Source organism: Gossypium raimondii, chromosome 5 (assembly GCF_025698545.1).
Source record: "Gossypium raimondii isolate GPD5lz chromosome 5, ASM2569854v1, whole genome shotgun sequence".
Lineage (NCBI taxonomy): Eukaryota > Viridiplantae > Streptophyta > Magnoliopsida > Malvales > Malvaceae > Gossypium > Gossypium raimondii.
In genome coordinates this window covers 26,487,723-26,501,467 of record NC_068569.1, presented here as the reverse complement: position 1 = coordinate 26,501,467, position 13,745 = coordinate 26,487,723, and the positions used below count along the sequence as shown (strand labels likewise).

The 13,745-nt window shown below is 34.5% G+C and overlaps 1 protein-coding gene across 1 annotated transcript; it reads right to left on the bottom strand.

Annotated features, from left to right (window-relative positions):
* Positions 1–12,874: 12,874 nt before the first annotated feature.
* Positions 12,875–13,366, bottom strand: LOC105766917 (uncharacterized). Its single transcript, XM_012586459.1, has one exon. It carries the CDS (start codon positions 13,364–13,366, stop codon positions 12,875–12,877), a length of 492 nt encoding a protein of 163 aa, XP_012441913.1.
* Positions 13,367–13,745: the final 379 nt, after the last annotated feature.

Below are 13,745 nucleotides of genomic sequence, written 5' to 3'. Positions count from 1 at the left end.
TCAGGTAAAATCGAAAATAAAAGAAAGGGTAAAGGACCACATCAAACGCAGGAATAACAAGGAGGGACCAAAATGGGAAATAATTCGTCCACCAAAACGCACAGTTCCATTAGGGACTAAAATGTGATGAAAACAAAATTATCAGTCCGAATTAAAAGAAACAAAAATAAACAAAAAGGATCTAATTAAAATAGGTGGAAAAGGCGGAAGGACTTTCTGCAAAATAACCCAAAAGTTGAAAACACGCGGATCCCCTGGCGGGTTAGGTCGCGCGCGGGGGTCAAGGTGTAAGTTTCTCTTTTCATATACTTTTGAAATACATATATATATATATATGTATAAACAGTATTTAAAAAAAAAGAAATATTTGTATGTATAAACGGTTTCAAAAAAAGGAAAAAGAAAGAAAATAAAAAAATGAAGAGGACCTTGCACGTTTCTCACTTTTTCTCTGCTTGGTTGCTATATTTTTGTTTGTATGCTTTGAATCTGTTCTTTTTGTTGTATTAAAAAAACCCGCCATTTACAATCCGTTTATCATGGCTTATATAGCCATTTTACAAAGTTTTTATTATTTCTACTGTTGTTTGCGTGTTTATCCTTCTTTGTAGGAGGTGACAGAGACTGACAGTGGTGACAGAGGGGTCAGGCGCGTGCGAGGAGGCAATGGTGCCGACGTGGCATGCGGCTAGGGTTTCTGCCCTTCTTTTTTTGGCCGAAAATTAGTTTAGTTTTGGGCCATTTGGGCTTTAGGGTTTTTAGTTTTTTTTTTTTTTTGAGTTTTGTAATTTAGGTAATAGGTTTTAGATTTGAGCTGGTAATTTGGGTCTTATTTATTTGTAATGGACTTTGACTATTTATTTATTTATTTTTTGGTTTGTGTTTTTTTTTTTTTGTTGGGTATGCAATACAAACAAGAAGTAAGTTCAACTTGGATAATAATAGTAAGAAATCAGTAAATTAACGGGTAATGATATTGTTTTTGTAATTATTAATTATATATTATGCAATACATGCCTATTACCATTTTTTTTAGAGAGAAGTTGAATGTGAATCTTCAAAAAGAAATATATGTAATCTACTTTGATTCAATATCAAAAGATTATTACATCTTAAATTTCTTTAATAATGTATATCCAAATAAAACACCGATAAAATTTAAGCTTATAGCAGTTTGTCCATAACGCATAAAGTTCTACCATCATATATCCTTTTAATAATAAATATACAATTTAATTTTATACATTTACCAATTAAATATAATCACTATATATAATATCAAAGAATATAAGATATGGCAAGATCAATTTTCTTTAAAAAAGAAAAAGACAGCCTAATTGTTACAACATCAAGATGTCTTTATAAACATCATTTGATTATGTTGATACAAATTAACTAATCACAAATATTTAACATTAGTAATTATAATTAAACTATTTTTAATTTCAACATACATTGCTTTGAACTTGTGTCAAACATATATTTAATAAAACTTTAATTACCTCTCCATATAAATCAGGACAATATTATTTTTTATTTTTATTTTACCATTTCCAACTAGTTCATATAATTTCAATTAGATCACAAATTAACTAACACATTTTATTCCAATACCCTCCATCATATTAATTTCAAATTTCAAGAATATTTATTGTGAATTTGTACAATTATCGCCCATAACATTTATATTTCTATAATTAAATGTTTAATTAAAATCACTAAAACAAATTAACATTTATATTAATATCATATTCGAACTATCTTAGGGTTCCAGGGGGACATGGGTCGTATGGACCACACGTGTGGCAAGCTGTGTGGCCCTATCTTAGGCACGCTTTTACCTTGATTCACCTGTAAAAGAACACACACTTGACTCCGGGATCTCAATCGACATTTCTCGTGCTCAAATCTAGGTCGATGCACCTAAAATGAGTCCTTCAAACGACATTTACACAAGAATTAATAATTGATTTAAAGATTCGTCAAGATTATTGAAAGTTTTGATGAAAAATCAAGAAAAACCGTTTAATCAATCGCAAGATTATCGTTAGATAGAAAATTTATAAAGATTCAATATCAAACTTTGGGATTTAATTGGGGGTTTCTAACAACGAGTACAATTCCAGTAGGAAAATGAGTTAATGGAGATTGGCTTTGATTCGGAATAAGCAATAACAATTCACAGTAATGAAAAGAAAATATTTGCAAAGAAGATGGACAGGAAAAGGCAGAAGAAATAGGGAGGAGAAAAACAAAACTCAATTGTAATGAGGAAAAAGGACTATATACCTAGTGCCGAAAATAAAAAGGAGAAAAGAGTATTTAGGGGGAGTTGGACATGTCTAACCATTGGGCTACTGCATTTTAACTTCAAATAATATTTCTTTTAAGAGTGTGCATTACTTACTTAACCATTTAATCTAGGTCATTTCTCAATTAATTTTGAAATTGCAACCTTATTAATCAATTAATTCAATTGAGGTACTAATTAATTACTTAACTTTTTCGTCTTTTAATCATGTAAATCTCCTTATCCATTTTCTGCATAAATTCTTTAAATATTAATAGTGCCACAATAATTAAAATACATTATAATATTTAAACCGATTTCAATAATTAAAATGTCAAATAAATTTTCTGCATTGCTTGTTTGTGTCTATATTATAATTATTTACTTAAAATTAGTACAAAATTTATGCTATATTAATTAAAATATTTTAAAATTTTAAATGTTTCACAAATAATATGATTAGATTTGTATATATTTAATCATTATAGGGTTTAGATCAAATCAATAAATAAAAGGAAGAGAATTTTATTCCTATAATAACTGTGATTAATTAATATATCATAATTTTTAAAAGTTACTAAATAAATTGATTTCAATAAATTAAATTGTGGAACTATTAATATATAAAGAATTTATGAATTTGAATATTTAAATGTTAATTCAGAAATTATTAATATACAATCTGTAAGACTTTAAGAAGAAAAAGAAGAATGAAACATATTCAATTCATAGAACTTACTTAATACATGCAGGCCTTCACGTATTTATACATGCATGAGGGCTAAAGCTAACTGACATTCCAGCTAACTTTCTAATTGCTAACAACTTTACGTAACAGACTAACTGCTAATATACTAACTACTGCTAACAGACTTAGAACAACCATATTAACCCTAACATTCCCTTGGCATTTCTTTTGACTTTTGATCACTAATTTCATTTACTGACAGTACTTGAAGAGCTCGTCGAAATGATGAAAACAGCTTAGGAGGCACTGGTTTAGTGAGAACATCAGCAATCTGTTGAGCAGAAGGGACAAAATTAACCTGCAATATTCCAGCATGCACTTTTTCCCGAACAAAATGATAGTCTATCTCCACATGCTTCATTCTAGCATGATGTGTGGGATTTTCAGTAATTGAAACAGCAGACGAATTGTCACACCACACAATTGGCAGCTTAGTGAGAGGAATGCGGACTTCATCCAACAGTTGTTTGAGCCATAGTAACTCGAGATCTGCGATTGGCAAGGCTACTGATACGCCTCGGTGGAAGACACGGATACCTGATTGTTCTTTGAGCACCAAGCGATTGGGTTTGGTCCTAGATACACCACATACCCTGACGTAGAACGACGATCTTCAATGGAGGAAGCCCAGTCAGCATCCGAGTAACACACTAGTTCCAACGAACCTGCTTCAAAATACAAACCATGATCCATAGTGCCAGCCAAGTACCTTAAGACTCGTTTCTGACTTTCCAATGAGTGATAGTAGGAGAACTCATGTCTTGACTCGATTTGTTCACAGTATGATAAGTCCGGTCTAGTAATACAAACATATTGAAGCATACCCTTTGTACTATGATATAAATGCACATCCGGAAAGGAGAGCTTCCATCTCAAATCATCAACTTAGGAGTGACTACCATGGGCGTTAGTGTATCAATTGCGTAAGCATACCGGTCTTGAGGAGCGATTCGGTGACATATTTCTTCCGGTGAGTAACATTCCACAGGATGAGCGTTGAACATCAATTCCCAAAAAAACTAAGATTTCCCATATTCTTAAGAGCAAATTTTGCATGCAAATGATGAATCACTGCATCTATATCTTGACTACTGCTTCTAGTGAGCACGATGTCATCGACATACACCATAAGAAGCATGTAATCCTCGGTAGACACTCGAATGAACAAAGATGAATCGCTTTTGATGCATGGAAGCCAAGCTCGGTGACAAGGTCTTGTTTGAGAGTTTGAAACCACGCCGAGGAGCTTGACGCAAGCCATAGAGCGCCTTATTTAATTTACACACAAGTGACTGACCAGAGGCATCCAAGACTTCAAAGCCAGGTGGTTGTTCCATATATATTTCCTCAGTAAGTTCACCATTTAGAAAAGCATTGTTGATATCAACTTGACGCACAACCCACCCCTGCATAACAGCTAACGCAAGAACAATGCGAATTGTAGAGGCTCGAACAACAGGACTAAAGGTGGCATGAAAATCAAGTCCTGCATGCTGAGAAAAACCTTTTGCAACTAATCTTGCTTTGTACCTGTCAATAGAACCATCAGCCTTCTTTTTAATTTTAAACAACCACTTACACCCGATTGCCCTTCTATTCGTAGGAAGAGAACAAAGTGCCCAAGTATTATTATGAACCAAGGCTTGTAACTCACTGTGAACGGCCTTTTTCCAGCATTCAAACCTCATTACAGCATGTATGTCAGAAGGAACATCAGTGGGAGACGTAGACATCTCGCTCAGATAAGCTTTTGGTTTAAAAATGCCAACTTTACTCCTTGTGACCATGGAATGAGTATTTGTTGGAACAGATTGAGTGGTTTGTATTTGAACAGGTGGTGAGATTGAAGGAGATATGGATGATGTGGGTGGTAGTTGAGCTATCGTAGGAGAAGATGGTTGTGTTGGTATATATAATAAGTCTGTAGGTAACATGGGTGAGGTGGATGGTGATAGAACTGGCGTTGAATGGGTAGGCTGGGAACTAGGCATTGTAGTTGTTGGAGTAGATGAAATAGGTGTTGATGAAATATTTGTAGACATGATGTTAGGTGAGGTGTTATGATGAGCTACATGACTAGGCTGTATGACAAGCAATTTTGAATGTACTTGTGGAGTGTTGGGTGTGGACGGTTTGACCATTGAAGTGTGGGTTTCAAATGGAAAGATAGTCTCATTAAATGTGACATGACGGCTAATATAAATTCTACCAGTAGGGTCTCTACATTTGTAGCCTTTGTGCAAGGGAGAATAGCCAAGGAAGACACAGGGAATGGATCGAAACTGTAACTTTGTTTTGTTGAAAGGTCTAAGATTAGGAAAGCATAGACAGCCAAATGTTCGAAGGAATGAATAATTTGGTTTTGTTTTAAAAAGTTTTTCATATGGGGATATATCACCTAATGGTTGAGAGGGTAATCTGTTAATTAAGAATATTGCACTACAAAATGCTTCATTCCAGAACAACAAGGGCATAGTTGCATGAGCTAGCATAGACAAACCGATTTCAACTACCTGACGATGTTTCCGTTCTATAATCCCATTTTGAGCTGATGTGTATGGGCATGTGAGCCTCTGTAGAATTCCATGTTGACTCAAATAGGATTTCAAGGACTGAAACTCCCCTCCCCCATCGGTTTGTAGGACTTTGAGTTTAGTACCAAGCATCCTCTCAGCTTGAAGGTGAAACTGAGGAAACACAGTAACAACATCAGACTTATTCTTCAAAAAATAGAGCCATGTGTAGCGTGAATAAGCATCAGTGAATGCAATATAGTAGCGAAAACCATTAGATACAACAGGAGCAGGCCCCCAAACATCAGCTACTACTAATTGCAAGGGTGAGGAATACTCAGTGCATGACTTTGAAAATGGAAGCTTGCGTTCTTTACCCAAATGACAAGCAACACAGTCAACAAATTTATTACTATCTGTAAACTGTATATTACACTGATGAAGAGCTTTTGTAAGTGTTGCTTTACATGGATGGCCTAATCTAGCATGCCAAACACTAATAGGGTGCTTGGTGCTTGCTGTAAGACATTGAGCATTTGTAGACAGAGTGCTAGGTGAAGGAGACTTGTTGAGCTGAAGTTTATATAACCCATGATGCACCAACCCTTGAAGAAGCACTTCTCTGGTCCTTAAATCACGCACCCGACACTGAGTAGGAAAAAACTCAAACATTACTTGATTATCTTTAGCAAACTTTGACACAGACAATAGGTTTTTAGTAATTCCTGGAACAAGCAGTAAAGATCGCATGTACAACGGTCGAGATCTTGTGATTAATGAGGACTGCCCAGTGGCCAAAATAGGTAATGCAGAACCATTGCCAACAAAAACCTTACCTGGTTCGTTACCTGATCCACCGTTACCAACCAAAGTAGCAGAATTGGTGAGATGATGCGTGGCACCAGAATCTGGGTACCATGCATTGTCAGCTACTGTTTCAGGGGTAGCAACATATGCTTGAGGTGGTGTGACTCCAGCAGATGGCATACTGACTTGTTGAGGCATACTAACCTATTGTAGAGAGCTACCAACAAACGAGTTAGACCAGACAGGTGAAGGAGAAGGAAAACACCAACCTGAAGAACCCCACTGAGGACTTTGCTGAGGATAGGAAAACCAAGGTGTAGGTGAACTCGAACCAGCCATGCACATATGTACTTGTGGAGGGGGTCTGTAGTTGCTACTCTTGTATGATGAATCAAAACGATGGTAACAGCGGTCAACAAGATGACCAGCCTTCCCACAAAGTTGACATTGAATCCTGGAGTTGGATGAACGCCCTCGCCCACGTCCGCGAGTTGATGATGGCTGATAAGTAGGTAGTGCACCAGGATCACCAGAGGACTCATTCGACACTAAGTTCGCAGAGCTGGAAACTTCAACACTTACGGCCTGCTAACGAGCTTCAGTATCAAGAAGCATAGAGGTTACTCCTTGTACTGTGTAGGGAATCTGACTTGCCGTAATAATAGTGATAACCGATTCATAATCTGGAGGTAAGCCATTGAGTATTGCAGTAATATGCTCATGTTCTCCAATAATTTCTCCACAGCTAGCGAGATTGTCACAACAGCCCTTAACTTTCATCAAGAACTCCTTCATGCTGAGTTCACCTTTGCGTTGAGAATGCAACGCTCGTCGATATGCCATCAGCTTAGAGGTTGTTTTGCTACCAAACAACGTAACAACCGCATTCCAAATCTTGGCACTAGTATCCATGCCAATGAGGTGAGGAAGCACCGTCGACTAATGGACGAGAGTAACCACGGCGCAAGCGCACTATCTTCTTGCTCAAGCGATTGCAAAATCTGGATTTTCATACGAACCACCATTATCATCGACAAGGAACGGAGGTGGAGGATTTTCTTGAGAATCCAAGAAGCGCTGTAGCTTATGCGCTTTAACAGCTAAGAGAACTTGCTGGCGCCACAGTAGATAAGTATTATCATCAAGAAGAACGCTAATACGCTTTGTAGAAAAGAAACGGCTATCAAGAACTCCGTCAGAAGCAATGGAAGCCATATCGCCTTATACAAACTGCACAGCGGAAAGAAAGCTCCAGGTAATCCTTACATCTGATACCATGTAAGACTTTAAGAAGAAAAAGAAGAATGAAACATATTCAATTCATAGAACTTACTTAATACATGCAGGCCTTCACGTATTTATACACAATCAACTCAATGCAATGGATTTGAATATTTAAATATTATTTGCATCATAAATTCTTTAAATATTAATAGTTCCACAATTTAATTCTCTTTTAAATTTATTGAAATCAATTTATTTAATAACTTTTAAAATTATGATATGAGTCCTATTAACTTTTAATTGTTACATTTAGTTCCAAAACAACCTCTTATTAGTAATTATGGATTTTAAATATTTATTAAATTCAATATGGCACAAATATTTATTTTAATCATTTAATTTGACAAACATTACAATTTTAAAATTAATAAAATTTAATAGATATATATAATAAATACGTACATCTCACGGATAAGAAACTAGTTATCAACTATTTTAATTCATTTCCAACTTGTTCTAAAAATAAAGCTTTTCCTCTATTTTATTTTTGATCCCTCTACTTTCTTCGTTGCTTTAACAGCTTACTCACCGGCGCCGGAAAACTCAAAGTTTTCAATTTCCGGCACCGAAAACTTCATATGTTGCCAAAATATATATATTTTTTAAAGATGATACATTTCTTTTTTATTTCTTTAAAAAAGGGTTTCATGAAATAGAAGACATGCAAGCAAAAGAAAAGAATAAATTTTTTTCTAAAATATACCTTAAAAAGAAGGTTTCTGACTTGCAGAAGTTCTGCAATCCTCTGCTTTTTTTTTTTCCTTCTTGTTTCTGAGTATTTTTCTTTTATGTGTCTTTTTTCGGTTGCTGTTGTGCTAGTTTCCTTCCTTTTCCCATGAATCACAGATTTTTGGGGAATGATTTTTGGAGGTAAAAAGAAATGTGTATGTATCAAGGAATGATGAAAGATTTTTCTAAAATCACTCCAAAATTTTCTCTTAAACGTCTGATGTTATTTTTTTTACAGATTTTCGAAAGGAAAGTTTTTTATTGATTTTTTTTGAAAAAAGTTTTTTCTTTTTCTTTGATTCTTGAACAGTTTCAGATTTTTTTAAATTTTTATCTGAAATTCGAAAAATGATATATATATATATATATATATTATATATACTGCAAGGCGTATCTTAAAAAATTTTCATTTACATCCTCTAAATTTTTAAAATTTTAAAATTTTAAATTAGTAAAAAGTAAATTTACACTTTGCCCTCCTAAAAATAATAAAATTTTGATTTAATCCTTTCAAAATTATAAAAATAAAACTACTCAAATGTTGAAATTGTATTTTATTATCATAAAAATCACAATTTAATTTCGGTCTCCTCTAAACAAGTTTTCGACTTCGTTCTGATATACTAAATACATGAAATATATAATGTATTTAAAATACAAAATATAGTACATATAATATAAATTTTAGTACAAATATTTGATATGTAATATATTAATAGGTAATAGAAAGGGTTTTTTACTAATATAATATAAAATTTAAAAAAAATACCAAAATGGCATGTTTCAAAAATTATGTACCAAAATGGTACATTTAAAGTGGTGGAGGGTGGTGCCTGACACAAAAAAAATTGATAAAAAAATTGATGAAAACAAAAATTGATGGGACAGCACACCAGTCACGCCTAGGGAAGATGCGGCACCAGTCACGCCTTCCCCATAGGTAACACCGGCCTGCAGCAATGGGACGGGTCATGCATGAAGGCCTGCGAGTTGTGTGTGTTTGGGGACCTTATAATGGTCCCCAATGCCCATTTTTGGCTACCGGAGGAGAGAGAATTTTGAAGAAAAGAAGAGAAGAAGAGAAGAAGAATAAGGAGAAGGACAGGGCAAGAAGGGAAGGGAAGGGAAAAATAAAGAAAAAAAGAGGAGCAAAATAGAGAGAGGGAAGGAGAAAGACAAGGTAAAATAAATAAATAAAAAAGGAAAAAGAGAGTTTGTTGTTTAGAGAAGATTAGGTGTTTAAGAAAAGGTAATTTTTTTGTTATAAATTAATGTTAATTTAATTTGTTTTTGTTGCTATTATTGTTGATTTAATTCAGATTTAATTTTTAATTTTATTTTTGTAAGGTATTATTTGGTTAAAAGAGCTATTAAGGTGTGTTTGTATTTATTTTATATTTTCATTCATTCATAATTTATTTTAATGTTTATTGAAGTAAAAAGTCTATTATGTTATGTACAAATAATGTTTTATTTTTTATGTAATTTATTTGTTATGTGTGTTTTAGGTTGATTAGATATATTTTTATGTAATTTATTTGGCATGTTATTTTGATTATTTTAATATAATTTTTTTTATTTTTATGTAAGTAAAAGATGAGACTATTGATATGGAATTTGAGAATGGGACCACTGAGTTAGAATTTATGAGATAAATTACGAATTCGTTTATATGTTCTAATTTTTAAGATTTTATAATTGAGAATAAGAGTTTATGTTTTAAGTTTTATTTTATGTTTTTATAAATATTATATATGAAATTTCTTTTGAATCCTTGTATGCAAAAAAATTTATATTTTTGACAATAATTAAGTTGGCATGTTATTATATATATTATATTTTAAACCAATACATTTTACTTATTATCATTTTAAAATTATAATAATATTTGTATTTATTATGTTGAGATAATTTATGTTATATTTTTGTTATATTTTTATTGGCATGTTATTTTATTATTTTAATATAAATTTTATTGTTTTTTATGTAGGTAAAATATTAAACCATTGAGATAGAATTTGTGAATGGGACCATTGAGTTGGAGTCGAGTTGAATTTGTATGATATATATATTTTGTTAATGTAGTAGAGCAAAAATATGATGTGGACAAAAGCTGATTGGTATTTTTTGTAATTAAAAGCAATATATGAAATTTAGGTATTTTGATAAATATTTAAAATGCATCAAACTTTGAAATTAATAACGAAATTTGTTTTGAAATTACAGGTATCGCAATGGGTTTATTAATTGAGAACGATGGTCGCATATTAAACACAGTTAATAATATGGTAATATATTGTTATTTGTTAATCACGGGTTCCCTTAAAAAATGTTCTATGTCATTTACCGAAATAAATTATGTTATTATAACTATTTTTGTAATTTAATAGTGTCAGGGCCCGTACCGTGCATTAATGGGTCGGGAATGGTTTAGGATATTCCCCGGATGAACGATTGATGTCATACTTGGAGTTAGCAGAACTCAGGTCAGCAGCATTGATCTGGACGTTTGATTTGCGGTACGATTTAATATCCGCATTGGTCGAGCGTTGGCGCCCGGAGACCCACACTTTTCATTTGTCGTGTGGAAAGTGCACTGTCACTCTGGAGGATTTTGTATTGCAACTTAGGCTCCCAATTGACAGGAGTGCCGTAACGAGCGTAAGTACAATAGCTGAGCCAGCTACCCTTTGTTATAGCCTATTAGGAGTCTCGCCCAACGATTCTGAGTCAATTTACGGGTTTGAGATTTTCATGGCTGAAAGTCAATTTTAAACATTTATCAATTAATTCCACTAAGCATGAGGTAATGTACGCAGCTCGAGCGTACATTATGCATATTATAGGGGGTGTACTGATGCCGGAAGTGAACAACAATAGGGTTTATTTGATGTATTTACCCCTATTAGCTGATTTGCAGAATGTTTGCTCGTATAGTTGGGGTTCCGCAATTCTGGCTATGTTGTATCATGAGCTTTGTCAGGCGACAAAGCCTGATGCCGTAGACATAGGCGGATACGTTATATTGCTACAGTCATTGGCTCTTTATCGAATGTCATTCTTGGCATCAGTTAGGCACCAAGCATACGTATTCCCACTAGTGAACAGGTGATTAAATTTAACTTGTTATAGCAATTAATTAACATTTTTTCTAATGATACTATTCTAACGATTCTATTCTAACATGTAATTTATTTTCGTAGATGGAGTTTTTATCCTGGTATCGAGAGGTCGTACACTATCCTGATATATCGTTTGATGATTGAACAACATACTGGGAAAGGGGTAAGTTATTCCAATATTTGAGATATGTAATTACTTTGTATATCTTACTCGAATCGTGTTAAATTTTAACCATGTTATTAATCTTGCAGTTTATCTGGATGCTGTATTGGAGACCAAAAATTGCGGCTGTTATACCCTCATCTGCCCACATTCATTTTCACCTGTGGTGTATTAACGCACCGCACCAATTATCAACTTCCAGACAGTCGAGTGGTACCACGAGGATCAAATACTCCAGCAGTTTGATTGCATCTAGTATATCCCGGCTCCACCAATGCAAGTGGGGAAGATTCACGGGATTAACAAGAGAAGAAAATATGGAAATAATTAGGGGGTTGTGCACCAGAAATATATTGTAGTGTAGGATAATCAGATGGCGCGGAGACCTCAGATGGATATTTCTTCCGATTTGCAACCATTGTTAGAGTACATACAATGGTACTCTAGTACTGGAAAACCATATTTACTTGGTGAGCAGTCGACTGTAGTCCCCCCGCACATGCATCGACTTAGGGCATACGAGCCAGTGCCCAATATAGAAAATGAGCCAGAGTCAGAGCCCGAGCCCGAGCTCGAGCGGTCGCATACACATTTCGCTGAGACTTTTTATCATCCGGATTTGCGGGTCAATGACTATTTTTCGGGCTCGTCAGGAAACGAAAATTATTTCGGGTTTGATATCTTTAGTTTAGCACCACCGCAATACAACACTCATCTCGGCTCAAGTTCATCGATGACGTTCGGGGCATATGATTTTTCTTTCATGTTTCACACACCCCCACCTGCGACTGAAGAGGATGTTGATCACCGCAATCACCCACAACGTGAACGTTGACCCCCACAGAAATATACCCCTAGGACCACACCATTAAACTATCAATTTTAAGGGTTTCTTACAATTTAAATATTACAAAGTTTGTACTTTTTTATTCTAAAAAATATAAATCAATAAAAAGGCAATCTTTGTATTTATTTAATTAGATTAATTGCAACATTAAAACTTGGAACAAACTTTGTAGTCATAAATTAGATTAATTGTAACATTACAACATTACAACATTAAAACTTGGAACATACTTTGTAACATAAATTTTGTAATATAAATTAAATACATTACAACATTAAAAATTGGAATAAACTTTGTAATATAAATTAGGTACATTGGATTACATAAGCTCAATTCCTACCCGATTGTGACGATTGTCCAATATGGTAGTTTCACTGCGGGCATTTACTTCGATTATGATAAGCTAATCTACATAATCCATAAAGCTTACCGTCAGGTTTCTCCCTAATATCCATTTCATTATGGATTCTGGATGATTGCGGAATATTTTTCGGATTCCTACGTAACCCTTTGTCTGGGACAAGCTCGAAAGTCGTCGGAAGCACATCCCACGTAGACAGGTTAGGCAAGACAGGGAACTCATTCTCCCAGACACGCAACGTGCACTCAAGGGTGTACACATCATCGGTAAATTGTTCAACATTGAGCAATACTTTAGCACACACTACCACGACATGCTCACATGGATAATGAAATGTTTGGAACCTCCTACAATCGCACTGTCTGTTTCGGAGATTAACTCTATAGGACCTAGGTGGTATACCAGGTCGACAACCGATGGTCTCCTTAACTCGAAATGTTTCAAGACATCGTGAATACACTTCTACATTCATCGACCTCACCATTCGACGGTTTACAACCATTGCATCCCTGACATCTTTGACAAACACATGTTCTGCCTCGATCTGGTTGACTTGTTACTGACCCATTCTTGGCATCGAGGTAGCCAACCTATAGAATGTAGTCAAAAAGATAGATGAAATCAAATGATGTTGTGTTTTCAACAACACAGCGTTGATCCCCTCTACTAAGTTTGTGGTCATTTGACCATAACGAAAGTCATCGTCAAAAATTTAAGCCCATTGCCACACTCCATGGTACCCAAACACTATTGAAAAGATGTGTGTCTTTGATCCTCCATGTCACTCTCAAGTCGAGTCATTCTTTGGCGAAAATGTGTGGCTCTAGCTCGTGCGCTGTATATGTATTAAGAAAAGATAAGTTACAGTATTGCCCTAAAAC